The sequence below is a fragment of the Atractosteus spatula genome, chromosome 11 (genome assembly GCF_055471065.1).
Source record: "Atractosteus spatula isolate fAtrSpa1 chromosome 11, fAtrSpa1.hap1, whole genome shotgun sequence".
Lineage (NCBI taxonomy): Eukaryota > Metazoa > Chordata > Actinopteri > Semionotiformes > Lepisosteidae > Atractosteus > Atractosteus spatula.
In genome coordinates, this window is record NC_142716.1 from 14,173,409 (window position 1) to 14,197,352 (window position 23,944).

Sequence of the window (23,944 nt, forward strand, 5' to 3'; positions counted from 1 at the left end):
TAGCTCAGAGGAAATAAGTTTGTACTCTTCTCCTTCCTTTTCCTTTTTTTTTAACTGACACTTTTCCTCCACCTTTGAATTGCATTGACTTAACGGGCTAACTGTTCAATAACATACACTCTGGTCATGCAAACCGAGTGGAGCTGTTAACTGTTTATTATTGCTAGCACGCCTGTGACATGGTAAACTGTATTAAAAAAAAATCAAGTCATAAAAAGCAGATATGCCATATGTTACTTCTGAGGTGGTTTTGTGGTTTTAATTGCTGCCATTGTTTTGCTGGAATTGAGCTTTCTGCTGCTCAGTCTTCCTCCAGCTCTTCCAATGAAAGAGAGTTCGTCCAGGCGACCAAGTTGTCCACCTCCCTCTCCCACTGCTCCTCTCTTTGTAGGCTGCAGGGAGTGTCCCGTGACGACTGAAGATGAGTGACGGCCTCTTAGTAGCAAGACGCACCATCACAAAACAAGAGCCTTGTGTTAGACACGGTAAAACCTCTGCTGGACTGTGCAAATGAAAGTATGCAATTTCTTTAAAAAAAAAACACAACTATTTTCTCCTTAAGAGAAATAACAGATATCTGGACTTGGAGAGACAGCGATTAACATTTTGTTTTCGAAACTCAAAAAGGAAACATGGTTTGGGCTGCCACTTCAAGAGGTGTGCCAGTGCAACATGTTTGCAGCACATGTCCAGACAGCAGAACAATACAGCTGCTTCTCAGAATAGAGAGGCTGGTTGGATACCAGTAAGCTCCGAAAGACTGTGCAGTTTAGCTGCTAGGCAAGTTTCATTAGATGTCATGTGGAGAGCTGCTGATATGTCTCAACTAAACTTTAGTGATGCCATTTGTAGTCAGCTTTTGTATTTCTGTAGAATACATAGCATTTATTATATGCAGGTCAAGATTTGTGCGTGGAGGGAGTGCCCCGCTGAGCTCACCTGGTGTTCTCTTTAGCAGATAAACTCTTTTCATTTGGTGAATTCTTGCTAGCTTTTCATCTACTGTGATCTGAGATTTCTTTGACTTTTCAGCAGGTCCATACATGATGGTTTTAAACCTGTAAAGAAACAGTGCCATTGAAGACAGACACATCGGCAACATCTGCTATACATGTATTAGTCTTGTGAATAGATGTTAATTGATTTTGATAAAAAACAACTCCTCAATAATAATATTATAAAAAATATCACATTCAAAGCCAAACCAAGGTTAGGTATTATTAAGTGTTATATCATTATTTTACTAAAGCCTTATGGAATAATGAATGCTTGCATTTCTATACCGATTTTAATCCCAAAGGAACCCAAAGCACTTCATGTACAGGAGCGGACCTGCCACAGTTATCACTTAAATACAGCATCCACCTGGGTAATGTACAATAGCCATTATTTTCTAGCGGTGACACTACACAACACACTATTCACTTCACAACAGAATTAAGGGCAATCTAGACAGGCCAGATAGTGCAAATGGGATTTTTAATGACAAGTAGCCAGGATCTCAGTATTATGTCTCTAAAGGATGACAAAATGTCCCTTCACCATCTTGGGGTAATGGTTTAATCATTTTGGCTCAGAGGGAGGGGTGTCACCTACAGGTCTACCAACACAGCAGCAACCTGCTTTTAATCAGAAGTTTCCTATTACCATACTGGGCAGCTCCACCCTGGCTTAACGCCTGAGAGGAGGTAACACTGCTGTCCAATTGTCCCTTTGTGACAAAATTAGTTTTGTATGGTTGTGTATCAAGTCTTCTAACAATGTGCCTTTATCACACTCATCACCTGTGTGACAGGAGTTTCCTAGATTTGAACTGCATGTTTTATTTGAGACTAAGCAGTCTTAAAAGGCCATGATGCCACTAGCAGTATCAGACAAGGGACTTTGACACTTTCCGATCTCACAAGGTGCTGTTACCACTCCCTGACTGCCATATAATTAAGTTATATTGGTTCTTACGCTTCATTCTGTGCTAGAGCTTCTTCCAGTATTCCTGTCCCTTGGAGTCCATAGTGCATTGCATGTAAGTATGGGTCACACAGCAGTTCCTCCAGCACTGGAAAAAAGCACACGCGCCTTATGACTAATCTACTGTTGAAAAACCCATTGCAATACATAATAACAGAAATTATAATTCAGTCACTACTCTTTACACAGTTTAGATTAATGTATAATAAAACTACATTTGGAAAGACACACAAATGTAATAAGATTTAAAAGTTGAAAAATAACAACCATTAAATTCTAATTCTATGTTATGTTTATATACATTACATGGATTTTTCTGATTTTGTGATGCCTTTGATGTGGCAATCCCAGACCAGGTTTTCAAATATTCCTCAAAAGAGATTCTTTTGACATTTCTGAAAGAAAAAACAAACAAACAAAATATAGTCTGTTACTACAGTGATGTGGCATGTGAAAGTTAAACAAGCAGCGATAAATCAAGCTTTAAAAATAAAAACCCAAAAGACCATCAACTGTGGGCACATAATAAAGAGTACAGTTATGTACTTCTAAACCTAACTTTCAATTACCTTTTCAGATAACATATTGAGATACTTAACTTTCAATTACCGTTTCAGATAAAACATTGAGATATTGTCTCCAAGCAATCAATCTTTCTCCTTTGTATGTAAAGTACATAAAAGGCTCTGTCTGTCTACAGTGAGCCCCATGAGTTTAACATTTCATGATTTACAAATCAGTTACTACAGTAATATAGCTTGTGACATCACAAAGAGGAGACCACTTGACCTTTTATCATCAGAATGGAGAATGGAAAAGACTGTGGCTGTTTAAAGTTTCTTAGTTCTCTTCACTGTCTACTGCTATTTCACAATTTCCCTGTCATTCCTACATTAAAAAGTGTCTAGGAAGAAAATCATGCAGTGTGAGTATATTATTAGAGGACTTTGAACACAGGAAAATAAGAAAGGTTACAAACAAGGAGAGTCCATTTGGCCTATCTAACTCATATGCTTGTTTTTCTGTAAATGAACCAAGGATCTCATCCAGCAGTTTCGTGGTGAGTAGTTAATCAAGATCTCTAAGACATTTTACTTTATCCTTTACTTGTTCTTGTGCTGTTGCAAAACTGAAAAAAAAAACAAGTATTTAAGCCTCCTTTACTTTACCATAATCTTTTTTTCCCTTGTAGTTCCTAATTTACAATACATTTTTTATCTGTGCATGCAATTGATCAAACTCCCATTTCTTTAAATTAGTTATTTTCTTTTCAATCACTTTCAAAATGTGCTTTCTTTCTCCTTACATTTTTCTTAATTGGCATATTAAGTTATTTGAGTCACTGCTTTCTACTATGATCACAGTTCCCGAATGGTTCTTGTGTCTGTTCAGAATGCTGTGTATCTATTATTGCTGTATTTTTCACCATCGCCATCCATTATTAGACATCTTTTTGTGACTCCAATTACATCATAATCACATGCTAACACAGTAGCTTCTAGTTCTTGCGTTTTGTTCCTAGTAGTCCTAGTGCTTAGGTATAAGCATTTAATTACCTGGTCCTTTGATATTGTGTTTTTCCCTCTGGGGTCTATTCTTGACTCTATTCCTGGTGTACCTCCCTTGCAGATTTTCTTTGGATCCTCCCCCCTTTCATTCTAGTTTGAATGGCTTTGAATTTCTGTGCAGAGCCTTGCCTCAAGCTGACTTTGTGCATTTGTAATCTGCCATGTCTACACAAATAACCTTTGCCATACAAGGGTGCACAGCCACCAAGAAAGCCCAAGCCTTTTTCGGTACATTGTGTCTTCAGCTGAGTGCTGTATTTAGAGATCAACATTTTTTAGGTGCTCACCTTTGCAAGGTGCAGGAAAAAAAAACTAAATTGATCCTGCTCTTCCGCTAGTTTCGAAGGTCTTTGATTTATTTTTTTTGTTATGGAACCAACATAAGCAACAAAATCCTTCTTTGCTATGAACCTGCTACTCTTTAAACGAGGATAGCCATCTTGGCTCAGGAAAGACTATGGTTGATTTAGGGTGCCAAATGCATATCTCACTTGCAGAGGTTCTGTCAATAACGTTTTCAACCACCACTACTCCTGTCTTGTGTTTTTGATGTCCCTGAGACTAATTTAAGGTGCTGTCACTTTGTCAGTGATGGAGGTCAGCTGGGAGCTCCCATCTTCTGCAACTCACAACTGGTAACCCACTGAAGCTAAGCAGGTGTGAGCCTGGTCAGTACCTGGATGGGAGACCTCCTGGGAAAAACTAAGGTTGCTGCTGGAAGAAGTGTTAGTGGGGCCAGCAGGGGGCGCTCACCATGTGGTCTATGCGGGTCCTAATGCCCCAGTATAGCGACAGGGACACTATACTGTAAACAGGCGCCGTCCTTCGGATGAGACGTAAAACCGAGGTCTTGACTCTCCGTTTCTCGAAAAGAGTAGGGGTGTAACCCCGGTGTCCTGGCCAAATTTCCCATTGGCCCTTACCAATCATGGCCTCCTAATAATCCCCCTCTATGAATTGGCTACATTACTCTGCTCTCCTCCCCACTAATAGCTGATGTGTGGTGAGCGTTCTGGCACACTATGGCTGCCGTCGCATCATCCAGGTGGATGCTGCACATTGGTGGTGGTGGAGGGGAGTCCCCATTACCTGTAAAGCTACGTTGTTAGCTTTAATATTAGATATAGTTTTGTCCAATAATGGGAAAGGCAGAATTTTACACATACAGGTGATAAGAAGCTATGTGAAGATTTAATTCTGTATGCGACAAAGTTCTAGTTCTCTCCACATGCATTCTAATCAACAGAGCAATGGCTGTGATTACCCTTCAAGGGAAAACAGCTGAAATGACAAATAAATACTGTATATTTCACCGCTTGATGCTGGGAAGTTACAAAAATGACTGGGAACGAAACGGCACAAGATGAGGCACTTGACTTAAACATTTTCAAGGGCCTAGGTCAGAGATTGATCCACAGACAAAGGTGTCTTTTAATTGAAGGTCATCTTGCTGTCATCCCCCTGAACAATAACTATTCATGCTTCATGAGAATAGGGTCTTGTTGAAATGTCACCAACTTGAAGGATTAGATTCTCTGAGGAGTGAAGCCCTACAACACAACCTGAAAGCTTATACTCCTACCCTTCATTTATTCTATCCTATTTCGTGTCTTCTATCTTTTAACAAAGCCCTGCTGAAGCCATTTATGTTTCACATTGAATTTGTTCACATTAAGTTTACTTTGTCGGCATAACTGAGGTTTTCCAAATATAAGCTTAACAAAAGCAAAAACAAAAATATATCTAATGGGGTAGAGTATGAATGTTTAGGTTTGATCCTGAATTAGTTTTACATTTTCTCACTTACATTGTTGACTAAACGTGAAACAGGGTATAAAAATAAACTCTGTTTCAGTACAAATGTACTTACTAGACAACAGCGTTATAATAACATCAAACCTCCGCAAGAAAACATTCAAAGAAATGATATATTTATGGGAGCAGAAATAAATAAAGTTGATGTGGAGCGGAGTGGAAAATATGCCTAGATTCAGGCACGCGACTTGTTTGTAATTCTTTTGGTCCAACTCAATCCAGTACCATTCCTTCTCCCAGTAAGCCCCTCTGTGTTCTTCAGCAGACATCTTTACATCCAGCTACTGTACTCTTGCCAGCTCACACAAATGGAAGCAATCAGAGACAATCCCCATGTGGGCTCTAGTGCATTGTTATGTGTGGAATATAATAGCACTCAAGACTGTCCACATCTGAGTTTTCAGGTGTGTGTTGGGGGCACTTTAAACAATGGAAAGTTCTGGAAGACTGAGTTTATTACAGTAGATGAATCATCACTTCGAAGTAACTTTTACCATTATGAATATCTCCAATATCTGAAGGGAAGGTGAAAGGCTGTTAGTGGAGTTGTATGTTACATTTTTATGTTTCTTTTTCTTCAAACTGACAATAAAAGAAACAGCTGTGTAACAACTGCATTTTCTGCTCACCTGACATGCACCATGCCAGTCTCTGCTCCTTCCAATCCTGGAAAACGTGGAGATATAACCAGATCTTCGTGGATGCTGTGTCCACCTAGAGGCAAAGACAGAAACTGCAGCTACAAATTTACATGAGAAAACACACCCTATCTAACAAGGGATATTTTTTCAAGCTTGCAAATGTCCTCATCCTATGCTTCCAGAGTTCTTCAGATCCTTGGAAGTAGTGGAGTTCACAACCATTAAAAACCAGGAACCATTAAAGTTCCAGTATTTTTAGCTCCTTCTTTATTTTCTATCCTTGAGGCAGAGAAACACCATATGGTAAAACAATCTCTCTCATGCATGCTTCATTTCCAACAATTTATCTTTCATTTATTTTTTCATTAAGTTTATGATTTTACAGAAAAGTAACTGAGGTGTAGCTTCAGTTTTTGTTTCTGTTAATTAGGTATTTTCCAATTCAGATACATATTAGTAATATTGTGTAGATTTTATTTTGTGTTTTTTAGTACTCCTGTGAATTGGGGGACAGTATCAATAAATCTAATTTCCCTCTCTGCCAGTGATAAAACAGTAAGATGGCATAAAATTTGGCGTGTGTGCAGACTGACAAGCTGTAGTCCGATAGCGTATAAAAATTTCAAGGCCTTATCAATATTTCATTTCCATCAGACGCTCCAAAGGTTCTTACTCTCCAGCTGTCGGCTGTTCCTGACACAGTCTAACACCACCTGTCTGAATAATGATGGGCTGGTCCTCAGCATTTCAGCAGCCTCCAGATTTACTGCATTTTCTAGGACTGGGTTGGATAACATTACCTGTACAAAACATTAAGGCAAGACTTCAGTTTCTAACAAATCTTGTACTAAACTAAACTCTATTGTTGTTTAAGGGCGAATTTGTTCTTGGACAAGTGTTGATTTTCTTATATAATTTATTGAAAATTAATAATGATAAAAAAATAGTTGGTATTAAATTATCAGAGAATATATAGCTCAACACTGAGAAATGTTCTTGATATGTACTGTTGTGGAGGAAAAGATAACATATAGACTGTAATTCATGGTACATAGAAAGCTACCACTATACGACTTACAGGCAACATTCATGGAAATTTGATGCACTAATAAAGCAGGATTAAATGGAAATGGAAACAAAATGCATCTCTGCATTTATAAAAGCTTCTTTAATCCTGCAATATCTGGCTTTATTTGAGAAGTAAGTGTGTGCACAAAATTAATTTATGGAGGAAACATACCATGATACAATGGAATTATACAATTCAAACTGGCAAAATTACTGTACACACATTCAAAATACACTGTATCTAGACAGCTATAAATACATTCTTTTCATACAACCACACTGTGATGTTAATATGCGTTCAGATTCCAGAACATCAAGTATTATGGGTTTATTCCGTATGAGAATCCTGGGACTCAAAGACAGAAGAGATCAAAAGCTTTCCAAACGCTATCAGACCCCCTTTACAAAACATTCACTCCACATTCCAAATATGAATTCCCATTTCCTCTGCCAAAAAGCATCGGCCTGATCATCTCTCCATATGTGCACATTTTTTGGTAAACATATGTTCTTTTGTCTCACTGAAAGTTTTTAAAGAAAATGTACTATTGCCATTCTTCAGCTTTTCCCATAAAAGATACGGGAAATACAAAAGCAAAATAATGTATACATAAATTAAATATACATGAGCACAAGGTGAAGTCCTTGGGAATAGTCTGCCATAACAAAAAACGTGCAGCTAAAACAACACTATAACCTAATATGTTGGGATGTTATTTTCAATGACTACACTTATCAATCCTTTATCCTTCTCACATTCTCCAAACATTTCAAACATTCACAGCTGGGACTGTTTAGCTCCTAAACATTGTTAGAAGATTCCTTTAAACAATTACATGATATAAATAAATATCTAACTTTTAAGTGGCTGAATAACTGGAAAGGGTTACAATTATGGTTTAGTTAAGTAATGTGAGCAGATTCAGGGGTGATTGTGGGTCCCCTGTCTTTGCCACTCAATTCCGTTTTTTTTTTTTTATAGGGGCGGTGCGGTGGCTCTGTGGCTAAGGATCTGCGCCTGTGGCTGGAAGGTTGCTGGTTCGTATCCCACAGCCGGCAGAGGAATCCTACTCTGTTGTGCCCCTGAGCAAGGCCCTTAACCCCAACTGCTCCAGGGGTGCCATATAAATGGCTGACCCTGTACTCTGACCCCAAGCTTCTCTCCCTGTCTGTGTGTCTCATGGAGAGCATGTTGGGGTATGCGAAAGTCAAATTCCTAATACAAGAAATTGAATATGGCCAATAAAGTGATCTTATCTTAAGTAAGTGGAAGTCTTAAGGGAAGTAATTGGGAGGCACTGCTTTAGCCTCTCCAAGGGAATCAAGAGGACATGAAGATCTTCAAACAGATGAGGAAAACTAAAATTTACATGATTTCTGAAACCTAGAGCAACAGGTCAAACAGCATAAATGGCACAACATTTAAAATCAGCTCTCTTTCTTTCTGGTTTTACTAGTGATGTGTAACGGGGTTAAATGACAGTTACACAAGTCTGCAGGTTTTCATTCCAGGTGAATTATTTATTGGCTGAACTACAACAGGTTGACAGCTTTCCATAGCCTTTAAGATGCTGCCGATTTCAGAGTAGCCTCCACACTACAGGACTTGAGTTGAGCACCTCTGGATTAAATGGTCCAAGGTATTATGCAAATGCAAGGAAGAGAAATGCTCTCTGTGTGGCTTTGTTGCAACCGTTAAATATACTACATACCTGAACTGCGAGCAAAATGCTGGTGAGTGAAAATCTTGAGTCCCACTCGTCTTTATTATCCAGGAAGCTAATGCATGGCCGGCCAGTGTCCTTGTTCACTTTTCATGAGAAAGTAACAGGCATTTTTATATAGGTAAAAAAAAAAATAACACCTCTCCTGGCCCCAAAAGAAAAAAAGCACAACAGTAAAATAGATTTGCTGCATACCGTTGGGATGGAATGGGATAGTGCTGAATCTCACCACAGGTGGGACAGTGTTGTAGTCTTCACTGTATTGTATGGACAGCTGGATTGTGCCACCTTGTGTTACAAAAATGTTTTCCATTAGCATATATGACAGCATTAAACTACAATAGTCACGTTGAAGTATGTGTATTTTTTCTTTCATAGCTTGATTTTTCATTATACTTGCCACAGCCTCTTTATTTTAATCCATGCCAGGGCATTTTTATGCATTCGTATTTTAATGTTTGTACACAAAGTATAAATATCACACTATAACTTAACATCTCCTGTATTCTCAAGGCTTGCTGTTTTAATGATATCCTGAATTTTGCTTAAAGTAAAAACTACAGATTCTGCCATGCAATACAAAAGTGAAGATGCACTGTACCTCACCTTCCCATAGAGAATCCTTGAGCCCCCTTACTTTAGCTACCCATTCAAGCAAGTTGTCATTGACTGGTCCTGCTACTATGCCCTGCATTAAACACATAATAATGCACATCCTTTAATGAAATGGCTAACTTGACCCAAAACAGACCGGAACAGAATTTTTATTTCATTTGTCAAGCGGTCCACAGAACATTTTTATTCATAAACCTATAAACAAACAGAAAAGGGATAGGCAAAAATCAGTTTAATGATCCTGAGTAAATTAGGGCAATATCAAACCACTTTATTAACCTAACCAAGGGCAACCTAATGGCACACATCATAAAATTCACATCAGGTATCACTGAATATTCTTAAATCACAAACATCAGCTCATGAACAATGAACAATGAAGTTTAGAACGCTGATTCACACCTAATGACTAAATAGTCTGGTTACCCTTCAATTAGGAATTGAATTTCCCTGTCCTGCATTTTGCCGAAACAGAGATTAAATACAGTAGCTCAAATCAGTTTCTTTTTACAATATCAATCATAGTGGTGTGTCGACGTTGTCCCTCTGTGTGTGTGCCCGCTCAAGGTTTGGAGGAGTTACCTTAACCCTTATTTAGGAATATGCGGCAATATGTGGCAACTTCATGGAACTTCAATTCACGCAAACGCTCCAGACACAGGTAATGTAGGAGGGGGTTTCCCCATTCATTATTTCTCCTTCATTTACATTGCTGCTGAGACTGAGACGACCAGCATGGAAGCTTCTTTTTAGTTCAGTGGCCGTGAATTAATTTTGTACGGGAGTAAATCTGGAGCCACATCTAATTTAGAAAGAACATAGCACAATGGGTGGAAACAAGACGGCATCTGATTTCCAGGCAAATCTCCGAAACCTTAAGGTTTGAGGTGAACTAACAGAAATCCAACCCAACCTCAAAAGGAAATAGATCTAAGTAACTATTAAGTGATCTGCACTTTCCCTTCCCGTTTTGAAACTATATGTCTACATTCACACGTATATCTTAACCTTCGTTGAATAAACAATGCAAATCAGGACAAGTAAGAGAAATACTACTTACAAAAAGATTGGCTTTCTGCTGCTCAAGATATTCTCTCTCCAAAAGTAAATAAGCTCTGGAGTGCATGTTACCCTGAGTTCGTAAAGATATATATTAAATTAGGAAGTATAAATATAGATTAAAAAAGCGAAGTAACAAAGCTACAAAAAAACCAAAGCCATATCGTAGTTTTATCTCTGTATATACTGTATATGCACATGTAAATATATTGTACAAGACAATTAAAAAGGATTTTAAATAAAATAAAACTTTTCCACTTAATATCGTAATTTCACGATATATATCACTGTATATAATATGATATAATAGGCACAACAACGTATTGTAACTGTATTTAGGTTGATACCACATGGTGTTTGTAAAATCATATTTTTCCAAATTCGATTTATGCCAAGACATCACAAAGACCATGCCAAGAAAAAACAACAACCGCTGAAAAAAAATTACTGAGTGGGGAATTTCTTTTAAAGATATCGCTAAAACTACTTACCTTTTCTGTTCCTTATACAGGAATGACGTTGTGTTTGCGACGAACTGTTGTCAAGCAACAAGAAGCCACTAAAGGAGTTATTTGCTACCATCTAGTGGACAGAAGATGAAAAATAAAAAAATCCTCCCCCTTATTATCATGTATTGCAATTGAACATACCTTATTAAAAAAAATCAAATAAACTGAATATTACAGATTAAAAGATTGTGGTTAAAATGTAGTATGTGATCTATGTAAAAATATAAATTATGGGTGGCACTGTGGCACGATGGTTAGCCCTGGTGTTTTCTGGTTCTCTCTCACAGTCCAAAGACATTCTGGTAAGATAACTGACTTCTGGGGAAAATTGTCCCTGGTGTGAATGTGTGTGATTGTGTCTGTTTGTCTGCCCTGCACCCATTGCTTGCTGGGATAGGCTCTGGCTCCCCCATGACCCTGAATGGGATAAAGCCATTAGAAAATGAATGGATGTCTGTATTCATCACATGGTAACCCAGTGCACCTCACATGTATGAATGGACCCACTTCCTCCACTGGAGTACAGCACCCACTTGATGAATGGTAACCCTTATGACACCACGTGGAAAAATGAGAAATTATAGAATTAATTGTGACTCACACCTAAAGAAGGCTCAACACCAGAAAAATTTATTAAAATATATGAAGTATTTCTTCTGTCAGCTTTTCAGCATGAAATGAAACTTTATTTTTTCCTTCACAGCCAATGCATGCTGACACAGCTGCATTCAAACCTCTACAGATATTTTCGTGCTCGTGTGTTTTGTGGTGGCAAAATATCTGTATGGCACCTTCTTTAATCCTGTAATATTTCTATGTGCATAAACATGACCCCTCTATATGCACTACAATCAACTTCTCACCTGAAGTGTCTGCTACAATCAATTTCTCACCTGAGAAATGACAATGATCTATATGATCTTGAAGCCTGCACACAGTATTAATGGCCAAAAATAACAGGAAAAACACAACAGCGATGTTATTTATTTATTTTTTTGCCGTACAAAAAAAATTGTGCAAAGATCTCACAAATACAAAAAAGGCCTCTTGTTCAATACAATCTGGATGTTGTAAACCTTTTTGTAAGTATCAGCAAACTGAATTCTATAAGATACTACAAAAGACTGTTTCTAAAAATACAGTATAATTAAAACATTTTGCAAAGGCACAAAACATCTGGCACTAGATTCACAGTCTTCTGTTAAAAGTGGTTTTAACTGGAGTACATTTCTATTAAAAAGCAGAGGATACCTGTATAAAACTGCAGATACCTAGGTAGGTAAAAACTGTTTTCAAAAACTTCAAAGAGAAGAATTTCTAACAAACTGGATCGACCACCCTGGACTTTTTAAACATGTTTTATCCCATTGAAGTAACTTGGAATCACTGTAAAAAAACAAATCCCAGAGACAGCTTGTTGACCACAGCAGGTTTTTAATGTTCTTTTCTTCAGTTTAATATTGTACCCTGATGAACTGCACTGTACAAGTGATTGTCTTCTATACAAATGGATTTTGGGTGTTTTTTTGTGTTAAATAGTTGCATAGCAACAAATATATTCAAAGAATGAAATACAGCTGCTTATGTAAATCCTTTGAAAATAAACGTATAAAGGATTTAACCTAAATATAGTTCAATACTTCAGCAATCTCCCTGTATTCTGCTTAAGGCAATACAGCTATTGACAAAGAACATTCATTATATTATAGACTATGAAATTCTAATGAATCACACTTTTTATACAGAACTGTTAGACCCACTTTTCTTCATTAACAGTAATCGTTAAGCACCAATTGAAAGACAAGGCTGCCAGTATTATGCCTATATGTTGCATAGCTGAGAAAAAGAGGCTGGTAGTGAGAGAAAGAGAGGAATAGCTTATTGACATAACAGTTATGAGGACTTTACCTCATTAAGGTAAAGGTTAAGATTTAAAACAAAATCATTACGTTGGTGTGTTTCCCGCAACACAACAATATGTGTTCCAGAATTTGTGTAGATTGTGTTAAATATGTGAACCGCCATTTCCAGTAAAATGATCTGTGAGCTGACTATTCAAATCTCAAGATTAGAAAAGGCACTGGTGTCTTTATTGGATCAATAATAGTGATCAAAATTGTTTTCTCTTGTATGCTTTTTGGCAACAACCTTGCAGTTGTCTTTTAAGAATTCCTGCAACAGTTGCAACAGTTAAAATGTGTGAAATATACAAATTGATGCAGAAAGAATAACAGGAATTTGATCAGGTGACACAAAAAGACCAGTGGTACTGGGGAAATACCGCCATGATTTTCTAGTTCGTTTTTCACAACGAAATCGCTTTTAAAGATGTGAAACTGTGAAATGTTTAGGCTGTAACAGCTGATAGTCTTGTTCAGGAGACAGTTTCAAGCAAAAAGCTAGCACCTGGTGTTGTTTATTCACAGCAAAACTGTGAAGGGCGCTGGTGATGTCTGCGAGGACACTATTAGACAGGCTTTAGGAAAAAAAAAACGTCTTTCATTATAAAACATTTCTGAATATAAATCTTTACATGTCATTCAGGTTTATATATTTACACATGAAAGTTAAAATAATAATACGAATTAAAAAAAATAAAGAGACTGTTTACAGATCTGCAGTAATTACAGATTCGCTGTACATGTGTCTATTTGAGTCCGTTAACAAAGTAGCCTGCGTAGGGTCTATTGGCATAGGCTTTTGATTCATGTGTCCAAATACAGGCACAGCAGCCCCACTAGGGAGATTGGAAAGGGTCATACAGTGGGCCAGCAAGGGCGTGTTTGCATCGTGATTGGACCCTGTGGAGGGCACGCTTGTCACATGACCCGTGCTGGTGGAGCCACTGGCGCTGCTGGGGGAACGGCTCTTGGGGGGTGGACAATGCTGGATAACCCGCGGTGGGCCCTGGGGCTGGAAATGGGCAGCGGGAAAGGCGGCATAGCCAGGTGGAATGGGGTACCCGTTCACCGGAATGAATCTCTGATTCTGAGGCATCTGGGCCGTCATGAATCCTGCAATCTGACCCTGTGGTATCCCCTGCGGAATGTGAATGTAGTTGGCGTAGCGGGGATTGCTGAGGTTGCTCACTGGGCTGGCGCTCAGGGAGGTGGTCTGCGTCGTGGCGTTGCCACCGGAGGGCGTGGTGGAGCTGGCGTGGCTGGAGATGCCCTCCCAGGTTCTCATCCGGGTGTGGATGTCCTTGAACCGCGGCCTCCTTGAGGGGTTCTCCTGCCAGCATTCTGTCATCAGGCCATACATCCTGGGGGGGCAGTCCTCTGGGCAGGGTAGCAGCTGCCGTTTCCTCACCATCTCGATCACTTCCTGGTTGCTGAAGCCATAATAGGGCTGCAGGCCAAAGCTGAATATCTCCCACAGAACGACACCGAAGGACCAAATGTCCGAGTCCGTGGAAAACTTCCCATATACAATGGCCTCCGGTGGCATCCACCGGATGGGCAAGAGAGACTTGGGCTGGACTCTGTAATAATCCGAGGCATAGATTTCCCGCGACAGGCCAAGGTCGGAGATCTTGACTTGGAGCTGCTCCCCGACCAGGATGTTGCGAGCGGCCAGGTCTTTGTGGACAAAGAAGTGGCTGGCCAGGTACTCCATGCCTGCTGCGATCTGGATGGCCACGTGCAGGAAGTCCCCATGGTCTAGGCTGGACCTGACAGTGCCGTCTTCGTCGCTGCTGCAGCCCACGTCCGAGTGGGGGGAACGCATGATGAGGAACTCATGCAGGTCGCCCTGATTCAAGAACTCGAAGAGCATGCAGATGGGCTGCTCCTGCGTCACCACACCCAGAAGGCACACCATGTTGTGGTGGTGAAGCTCTGACATGAGGGAGGCCTCCTGCTGGAACTCGCCCCACAGCTGGGGGTTGGAATAGTCCTTCAGGGTCTTAATGGCGACCAGCTGGGCGTGGTCCATACCGGGTAGGTAGAGGTGCCCCTTATAGATCTTCCCAAAGGCACACTCGCCAAGCTCCTCCATGAAGCGTACGGCTGACAGGGGCAACTCCTTGGCTTTGCTCTAAAGGAAGAGAGAGAAGAACAGAGCGGTGTGACCAGCGAGCGCAGAAACAGACACAGATACCACTTATCATAATAATACTACTATTAATTATTATTATTATACAGCTATCACTGCTTCCATTTTGGAAAAAAAAAATTTAGCTGCAGCATTTAGAAATTGAAGGAAAAAAAGTAATGAAAAGCATACATAAAAGGAGAGACAATACAGCAAACTGAAAATCTGAAAATAATGGTGTACAGAATATGCATTTATAGGGTGAATAAAATGGCTCTTGTGCAGGTCAAGTGTGGCTTATGGTGAAATGCCAAAAGGGAAGTAAGAAACTTACAGGAGGGGAATCATACATAAGAAATCAAAGTATCAGTTATTATTTTGTACATTCTTCACTTTGTGTCTGGGTGTGGTGTCTGATGTGGTGAAGCAGCACACTCACAAGCAATACATAGCCTTGTGTGGTAGTGAATTAACAGTGCAGAAGAGCATGTTTTCACAGAGTTTCCTAATTTTCAGATTCTAAGCTTACTTAGTGGTAGCATTTCAAGCCTCGAAAGTCTAACAGATGCTTCTTACAGCCTCAAAAGCAAATATTGAGAATTTCCTCATGACGAGGAACACAGTATTAGCAGTCTGATTCAGAGGGTGAATTCGTGTAAAAGAAAATAACAGAAGAGATCGCTGTTTTGAATGCAGATAAAAAAAACAACTTCAAAAGTAAGTCACAATCCATCTTTTCTTTGCAGCACACAATTGAGAGGAAAATGTTTTTAATGGAATGTCCAGAAAAGCTATAACAACAACAACAACAACAGGTAATAATAATAATAATGTTATTATTTTTGATCTAGCAATTCAGTTTAGCACATCATGACCATCTGTAAATACAACACCTTTTCTGTCTTTTTAGAAGAAACAACTAATTAAAAATATGTAATACACAGAGAAGCTATACAAATGTGATATTTAATTATAATTGGTAGGCAATATACAGGCTTCTAAATACAAAAATGTCGATTATAACCTACATAAAAATATAGCTCATTTATTTAAACCAGCGTATCTATATATAGCAATTAAAACCAACAAATTGATAACATTTGTGATTTGCCTTGACGCTCTCTGATATTTATACAGTTTTTAGTATGAAGCTCCCAGGGGTAGGGGGATTGGATATGCACAAAATATTTATATGAGAAAAATATGGAGTCTTTGCGTTTGTGCAAATTTACCCTGGAACATTTTACTTTAAACTGAAATTACATGCAAGCACCAGTAGGTGGTACCAGACGCTTTAAAAATCTCCAAATAGCATAGTTAGTTAATAGTCAGTTAAGTATTGAGTCAAACCATTTGTTTTAACTGTAGACCCCAGCAGTAAGCACAGAATAAGTGCAGATCTGTTACAGCTTTCAAAAAAAAATTCCAAAAGCACGACCATAGTACTTTTATTGCACCTCACTTTTTATGGAACCATTGAACTTCTGAACTGCATAAAAGCTAAAGAAGTTAAAATAGCATTCCATGAAGCAAACTTGAATTTATTGCATTTGTTGTTGGAATGAATATATTTTCAGAGGATAAAATTTAAAGTTATCCTTCCTTGTAAATCTTCAGAGAAATGTACTTTGACCCTTCTGGTCATACTCATTGTTTGCACTGCACTCCTCAGTGGTTAATCCGAATCAGTTTGACCTTTGACCAGTCATAAAATACTGAATTATTTAATTATAGCTTTCAAACCTAGAGTGGAATGACCCCTTAGGACAAACACTACCTATACACAAAATAAAGATAAAACTTACATGTTACTCTTTGAATTATGTAGACATTAGCCTTTTTCCTACTTGTATCACTACAGTTGTGGTTCTATCTCACAAAATTATTAATTCTCCAGCTCCTTTAGCCAATAACCAATAAAACAACCATAAGCAGATCATACTTTGACTACATAAAAACTTATAAGAAAAAAATCTTATTCAATGTGAACACTGAGGTGAGTTAAATTGTAGATTAATTTTACCAGAGGATGTAAATTTGCATAAACTCAAAGACTCGACATTTTTTGTCATATATACTTTTTATGTATAGAGGGAGAATACTGTTGTGCAATGAGTTATACAACAATTTTGTTATTCTTTCTCTGTTTGGAAGAGATCTGATAGTTTGTTACACCTTTTTTTTTGTTTACCATTATGATACGTTTCAGGTAGATTTTTTTTTTAACTAAAACTGCTTCATTACCAAAATACACTCGGTGTGGTTACAGACTAAAGGGCTAGTTTTGAACAAGAGATGAAAGGTCAGAGAGGATGAGAAACCCCAATAACACAAAATGAAAAAATGAAATTCCTGACAGAAGCCACAGTCTGTGGGGAAGCAAGCGGAAATCAGTGTTATTGCAAAAAGGACAGATGTTTTATGTTACAGAAGATCCTTGAAGCCAAAGCTCAGTTCAATCTTCCTCATGGTTTACAAAATACTTGTCATAAACAGTGACCCCTCTATGACCTATAACAGGATTGGGCTTGTTCGCAGTGACACTGGGAAAGATACCCAGGGCCATAAGTATGCAGAAATTAAATAGACGTCTAAGCTAGAGGCCATAAATCCGCAAGCTTGTTGTTTGACAATTCTGTGCTGTACCCAGTGTAAATTGTTTTTTGAAGAATGCACAGTGCTACTGGCCAATGTAAACTCAATGTCATGGAAAACATTTCCCAGCTTCTGTCTCATTCCTGATTATCTTGTGATGTACAGTAGAGGAAGACAGTGACACTTGTTGAATCTTAGAAAACAGTTAAAACTTTGATGTAGTGTAAAATACCGTGCCTCGGACGAAGTGTCCCAAGGACAGAAAGACACATTCCCTCACTAAATGTTCAAGAGTCATCTCTTACACATCTTGAATACTGCATATAACCTCTCAACTACTTCCTTGTTGTGGTATACCCATTCCTAAAACATATATTTACTTAGGCTAGGTTAATACAGAAAATGACTCTTCTTTTAAGAAATACTACAAAACAAGGACAAATAGTAGTCTATTTTTAAACTCAGAATAGTGCATTATAAACATTGAGTTATTTTTCATGAATGTGCTGGCCAAAAAGAAAAAAAATAATAGAAAGTAAACAGCCTGTGAGAGATAGGCAAAGGGCTAAGAATACTTAAATTAACAGCATAACCCTTTGGACAGAAACACCACAATTATAATATTTGTGCAAATGAGAAATATACGCAATGAGTACGGACTCGAGTCTATTGTAAGGAGATCTCTATAGGATCATAGAGACACCAGGAAACACACAAAAGATGTCATTGTGATGCTGGCTATGGTTTTGTCGATAAAAAGAATAGAGCTTATCATGAATAGATTTTGATTGACTCCTGAAGAAAGTCCCCCTTCCTCTCCCTACTCCTGAAGGTCTGTGACCTGACCGATGGAGATCTGGAGGCCAGAAATCAGCTCCCCAGCATGGCCACACAGCAAGCAGAACAAACCTCGAGCTTCAGACAGCGCTTTCACAACTTCAGATACACAACACCATCTCCTGTGCTTTCTTCGGATGCCGTTTTTAAAACTGACTTCCACACTGTTTGTTTTGGAAAGTCGATGAAAGTGTACAACAATGTTACTTCAGAAGTCAAAATACCACAGGGTTTGTGGTGGTTTGGTTTGTCAAAGCAATGGGGAATTATATACTATCCAGAGAATGCCGCGTTGTACCAGAAGAATGCAAAATAATAAGAACACCACCACACCAAGATTCCTGGGCTTTTGGCAAATGACTTCCATGTGCTGGCAAACTTTGCTTTATGCTGGATGTCTGCATCAAGAAGTAAAAGATATGAGAAGTTTTCAAAAAGCTACGAACAGCTCAATTTGAACACAAAGGAAAGCAACCTTAGAAAAACAGTTAAAATGTTCAAAGACAAAACAAAAGCAGTGTAAAGTAAAGGAGAGGGAAAAAAGAGGAATTAAAAGCCTATTGTACTGTTTGTTCACTGCGAGTTAAAGTGCTTGCTTTTCCCTGATTTTGTGCCACCTGAGAGTTCCTGATGCTGGGACTGAAAGTATAGACTTAACAGCACACCATTTACATTCATATCTGACCACTGTGTATTAGATAAAACTAAACGTGATGACCACAGACTGCCACTCACTGCACTGAGCTGATAGGGACATGATGTACTTGCCTGCTGCATCTCAAGCCGTAAAGCATAGAAAAATCAGTGTCCAAAAAATGCCAGCATTTGGACCATGAAAGTCTATGGGATGACCATAAACCTTAATTTGAAGCACAGGCACAGCTGGCTTACAACAACAATAAAGTAACACACACAAGAGTTCAGCTCTCCTTGTTTACCATCTCATGTGTTCTGCAGTTACATTGCGATGTGCAGCAGGCCGGGTCAAGATAGACTAACATTTACAGCTGTCATGCCACTTTAGGCCATTAAATTTCTCTAAATAGACACTCTGGGGGACAATTAGTTAATTGGAAAATTGGTGAAGAGTTAGAAGGTGAATTCTCATATGGGTGTGATTAAAGGAATGATTGGTATAAAAAGGGTGTCATGAGGTTAGCTGGAATAGGGCAACTCACGGGGTTTGCTACGGTAAAAAGATGTCTTCATTGGATAATCAAGCCATTGTGAGTTTTTCAATGCTCACTTTGGCCCTGTGAGGAACCATATTGAAGTTGGGGCCTGTCACACCACAGAATACAATGAAATCAGATGTTCTTAGGCTGTTCTTATATTCATCCAGGCCAAGAAGACAGTACATTTTTACACCGGCTGTGCTACAGTCACTAACCTTAGGCTTATACGTATTCAGCATGGACATCTCAACGTTCTGGCCGCGTACTGGTTTGGGCTGCCTCTGGGCCGGGGGCCGGGAGGTCTTCTGGTTGTTGCGGCAGACGCAGATGAAGAAGAACAGCAGGGCTATGGCCAAAGGAATGGCCACGCTCGGCACCAGGATGTAGAGGATCCCCATCTTACTGCTCTCCTTGAAGTCTGGAGGATGAAAAGATAATGCCTTCTCTTGTTTAAAGACACTCTCCCCACATGTTTGTAAAACGAAAAAAAAAATCCTCACATTACACAATTAAACAGACAAATTTTAGACTGTTATAACTGCCCACAGGGACTCTTAAATTAGTACCCCAAAAGAATTGTCTGGCACTTTACAACCTCTTCACTGTGGCTTTTTTGAGGAAGGAATAGGTGTAAATTAAATATAGTGCTAAATATTTTATTTATGTGCCCCTCAGGAGAGATAAAAGAGGTCTGGGCACCATTTTTATTACTTTCTTTTATTTTAAAAAATATATAAATTACCTAGAAAAATATCTTTCTGTACCATGTAGTTGAACTTTGCAAATTATTTGGAAACCAAGTAATTGTAGTGTGGATTGACAGTGTTATTTTTTAATTCATAAATGCAGGTTAATTAGTCCTCCTTCAACATAAGACAAAATAAAATGCAGGAACTTTACATTTTCAAAGAAACAATGTAGGACAAGGAAACAATCAAAGCTGACCAACAGTACTTAGAATTAAATAATTCAGCTCTCATGTGGCAGTGAAAAGCTGAACAATGATCACATTTGATATCTCATTACGAGTTGAATAAGGCTTTTCTGACAATAAAATTCGGTGTAGCCAGTTTATGGTTTACATAAGCAAATACTGAGTGGAATTCTGATTAATATGTAGTTCTCACCACAGACTGGGATTTCACACAGCTCCATCCTGACAGAGTCATCTAGGGTGAAGCACCAGGGACCCTCATGCTGGCTGCCAGGGTTCCGGCAGTACGAGTGCCCCCCATTCAACTCTGGGTACCTCACTGCTAAAAAGGTGTGGCTGTGGGGGTACTGGGAGTTCCAGGGCTGGCACTGCAGACCTGACTTGGTAACACTGACGGTCCCCCGATACTCAACACCAGAGCTGTTGTAGCACTTGTGATCTAGAAAAGTCAGACAGCACAGTCTCCTTCAGAACAGCTGTACAGCCCTGTGAGAAACCCATTTCAAACTACTTCAAGCACAGATGTGCCAGATGTGCACACAGGCATATCAATTTAATGACTGCTTGGCAAAGAGACGAACAGTTTGTAAAAGAAATACAATAAAAAAAGGAAAAATTGACAGAGCATGTTAATATTAGAAACAATGACTCCTTAAACCCTTCTCCAGACAATTTTGTAGCAGTCAAATTTACAGATTTTCTTTTCCTTTTCAGAAAAATTAGAATTGGCAATTGCTTTTTTTATACCTGTTCAATTTGGGTTTGCTAACTGCGACTTTCTGTCTTGGCATACAGAAATGATCCCTGGACCCAAAAGGGAAAAATAAGAAAGTACTGTATACATCGGCTCCATTGAACTATTCCTCTTTTGACAAGCTATGAGCTACACAGAGGCCACATACAGGAAGTTCAGGAGGGGTTTGAGGAGATTTGCGTCCCTCACTGACACTGTAAGTGTGCAGACATCCACTAAACCACCAGGATCACTAGGCAGTGAAGGAGGCCTGGGCAGGTCATTCCAGCCCTGCCCCCAGCATCGCTGAGCCCGTTTTGTAGCAGTGTCAGTTACAGTCAGTCACTTTGAACCAGTGACATCTGGATCACAGATCTCAAACTGCTCTCTACACCAGCGCCTTTACTGGCTGAGCTACTCATGAACCCAAGGACAGGCTGACGACTCGCTGTGGTCATTAAAAATCCCAGGGCGTTTCTTGAAAAGAGTGGGTGTGTAACCCCGGTGTCCTGGCCAAATTTCCCATTGGCCTTTACCAATCATGGCCTCCTGATAATCCCCATCTATGAACTGGCTTCATCACACTGTTCTCCTCTCCACTGAGAGCTGATGTGTGGTGAGCGTACTGGCGCACTATGGCTGCCGACGCATCATTCAGGTGGGGCTGCACATTGGTGGTGGTGGAGTGGTGTCCCCACTACCTGTAAAACGCTTTGAGTGGAGTGCCCAGAAAAGTGCTATATAAGCTAGAGATGGGAGGGAGATAAAGAGAAAGGGCAATCATTTCAAAAAGTTTTCAGGGGAAGGACCACCACTGGCACACAGCGATGGACAATCCACGTCTCCGGGTCTTACTCTTATTAATGGGCTCTGCCATGGGGATCCCAATCCTCATGCAATTGGCTGCTTCGCGGCTGTCGGAGGCAGGAAGGTCGTCGCAGTTGGGCAGCTTGAGCCTCTTGAGAATGACGGGGTTGGATCTGGCGATGATGTACTCCGTTTTGCAGAGGTCATTTTCCAGGATCTCGCACTCATCCTTGCACAGGTCGCGGGGCTTGTCCACTCCGGACGTCCTGTCACAGAAGGGGAAGGCGAAGTGGCAGAGGGAGGGAATGGCGAACTGGGAGCACCTGTCTGACAGATGGCTGGAGGTGCCGATCATCGTGAAAGCCGCTAAGAAAAGGGAAAAAAAATCAAAGCCGCTCTGAAAACCAACAGAGGTCTCTATTTCCTCAGTAAAAAACACAACTTTTTTTGACCATTTGTTATACAAATGTATTATATATATTAAATCATAATAAGTACCCTAGCTTCCGTCTCCAATTCCACACTTTCCAATTCCAACTTCTCTATTTCAGACATCTTTCCTCGGGTACATTAGTCACAGCAGACAAACCTGTCGTTATATTTCTAAAGTTTCAGATGTAGCACATACAGTATAGCACAGTAATGCAATTAAGTGTAAGTTCGCTATAATGTCACAGCCATCAAAGAAATATCAATTTTTCCCAGACTATTTCATTCACTGCCTTTTGTTGGCTACTAAGACATTATACCGCATTGGTTATTAAACTTCAAATGACAGTATAGACCCTGTCCCTGTCAAGTATTTTACATTTTATAGAACTTTAGGACAGAGACAGAAGAGAATACTCTGGCTGCCAAAGACATGTTTCCTGGAGATATACTGGACCTTTAACAGATGTAGCACTCTGTGATCATGATTTTAGAGTATGCCTTGAGAGTAAATTAATTTTAAAATATTGCATAATAAACAAGCTGTGTCAACAAAGATAGAAAACAAGATATATGTACTTTATTTGGAACCAAAGGCAAGCCTGATATAAAAAAAAAACACTTTAGTTTATGCACATCATACTGGATTAAATGACACCTGTTTTTGGAACCTGCTCCCTATTATAATTCAAAGGTAACATTCTGGAACAAAACAAAATGGTCACAGTAGAACATGCCAGTCTTGTGGCTCATCTGTTTCAATAGATCAACATCTATTTCTCATACTTTATACTTTACTCCAGTGACATTGTGTCATTGTCAATGCTTATTAAGAAACACATACCCTATAAGAATGCAGTCACATGCTCTGTTAATATGAGATTTTAATTGTATAGAACAGATTAAGTCCATCTGCATTGTCCATTGTGGACAATTATGGGTTATTTTCCTTCGGAGTTTTAATTGGAGTAAAATCTTGAAAGTACTGCAAATAAGCCTCAGAAACATTCAACCTGATCTGATTTCCATTGATATGTGTGTATTTAAGGTGGAATATAAAAATAAAATGTTGTAATATTTTAACAAAAGACAAAGCCAAATAAATAAATACCTGTTATCTGATTTTCAATTTCACCCTGCATTTGTAGTGAATCCACAAAAATACTCCGGTTGCCAATGAACCTTGCACAAGCGATGCCTCTGTAGGGCTGACAGAATCCTTCCTCATCGTACTCATCCCTGGGAAAGCAAATAAAGATCACACTGGGCATTCACTGGACACAGTTCCACCATTACCACTACTGAGCAGTGACTGAACACTAGAGAAACAAATAAAAGCACCTTTACAGTTTCGTACTGTCAAAAATGTTCATGTTGAAATACTAAGCATATGATGTCAGATTTACATAATGGCGAGTACATGTTTTGAGTATAC

The 23,944-nt window shown here is 39.2% G+C and overlaps 2 protein-coding genes across 2 annotated transcripts in view; both read right to left on the reverse strand.

Moving 5' to 3' along the window:
- Positions 1 to 301: 301 nt before the first annotated feature.
- LOC148823570 (ubiquitin-conjugating enzyme E2 U-like) lies at positions 302 to 10,527 on the reverse strand. Its single transcript, XM_088927774.1, has 10 exons — positions 10,460 to 10,527; positions 9,391 to 9,472; positions 8,980 to 9,072; positions 8,773 to 8,870; positions 6,666 to 6,792; positions 5,981 to 6,065; positions 2,275 to 2,363; positions 1,960 to 2,056; positions 940 to 1,058; positions 302 to 435 (listed from the first exon to the last, which is right to left on the reverse strand). Exons 1-10 carry the CDS (start codon positions 10,523 to 10,525, stop codon positions 302 to 304), a joined length of 990 nt encoding a protein of 329 aa, XP_088783900.1. The 5' UTR covers positions 10,526 to 10,527.
- A 1,413-nt stretch (positions 10,528 to 11,940) lies between these two features.
- The window catches only part of ror1 (receptor tyrosine kinase-like orphan receptor 1), a 115,173-nt gene continuing 103,169 nt past the window's right edge, over positions 11,941 to 23,944 (reverse strand). The window contains exons 5-9 of the mRNA XM_088927798.1: positions 23,621 to 23,748; positions 22,129 to 22,446; positions 20,734 to 20,979; positions 19,822 to 20,024; positions 11,941 to 15,002 (exon numbers count right to left, since the gene is read on the reverse strand). Of these exons, the coding sequence (XP_088783924.1) occupies positions 13,575 to 15,002; positions 19,822 to 20,024; positions 20,734 to 20,979; positions 22,129 to 22,446; positions 23,621 to 23,748 (2,323 nt within the window). The 3' untranslated portion in view covers positions 11,941 to 13,574. The remainder of the gene's footprint in view (positions 15,003 to 19,821; positions 20,025 to 20,733; positions 20,980 to 22,128; positions 22,447 to 23,620; positions 23,749 to 23,944) is intronic.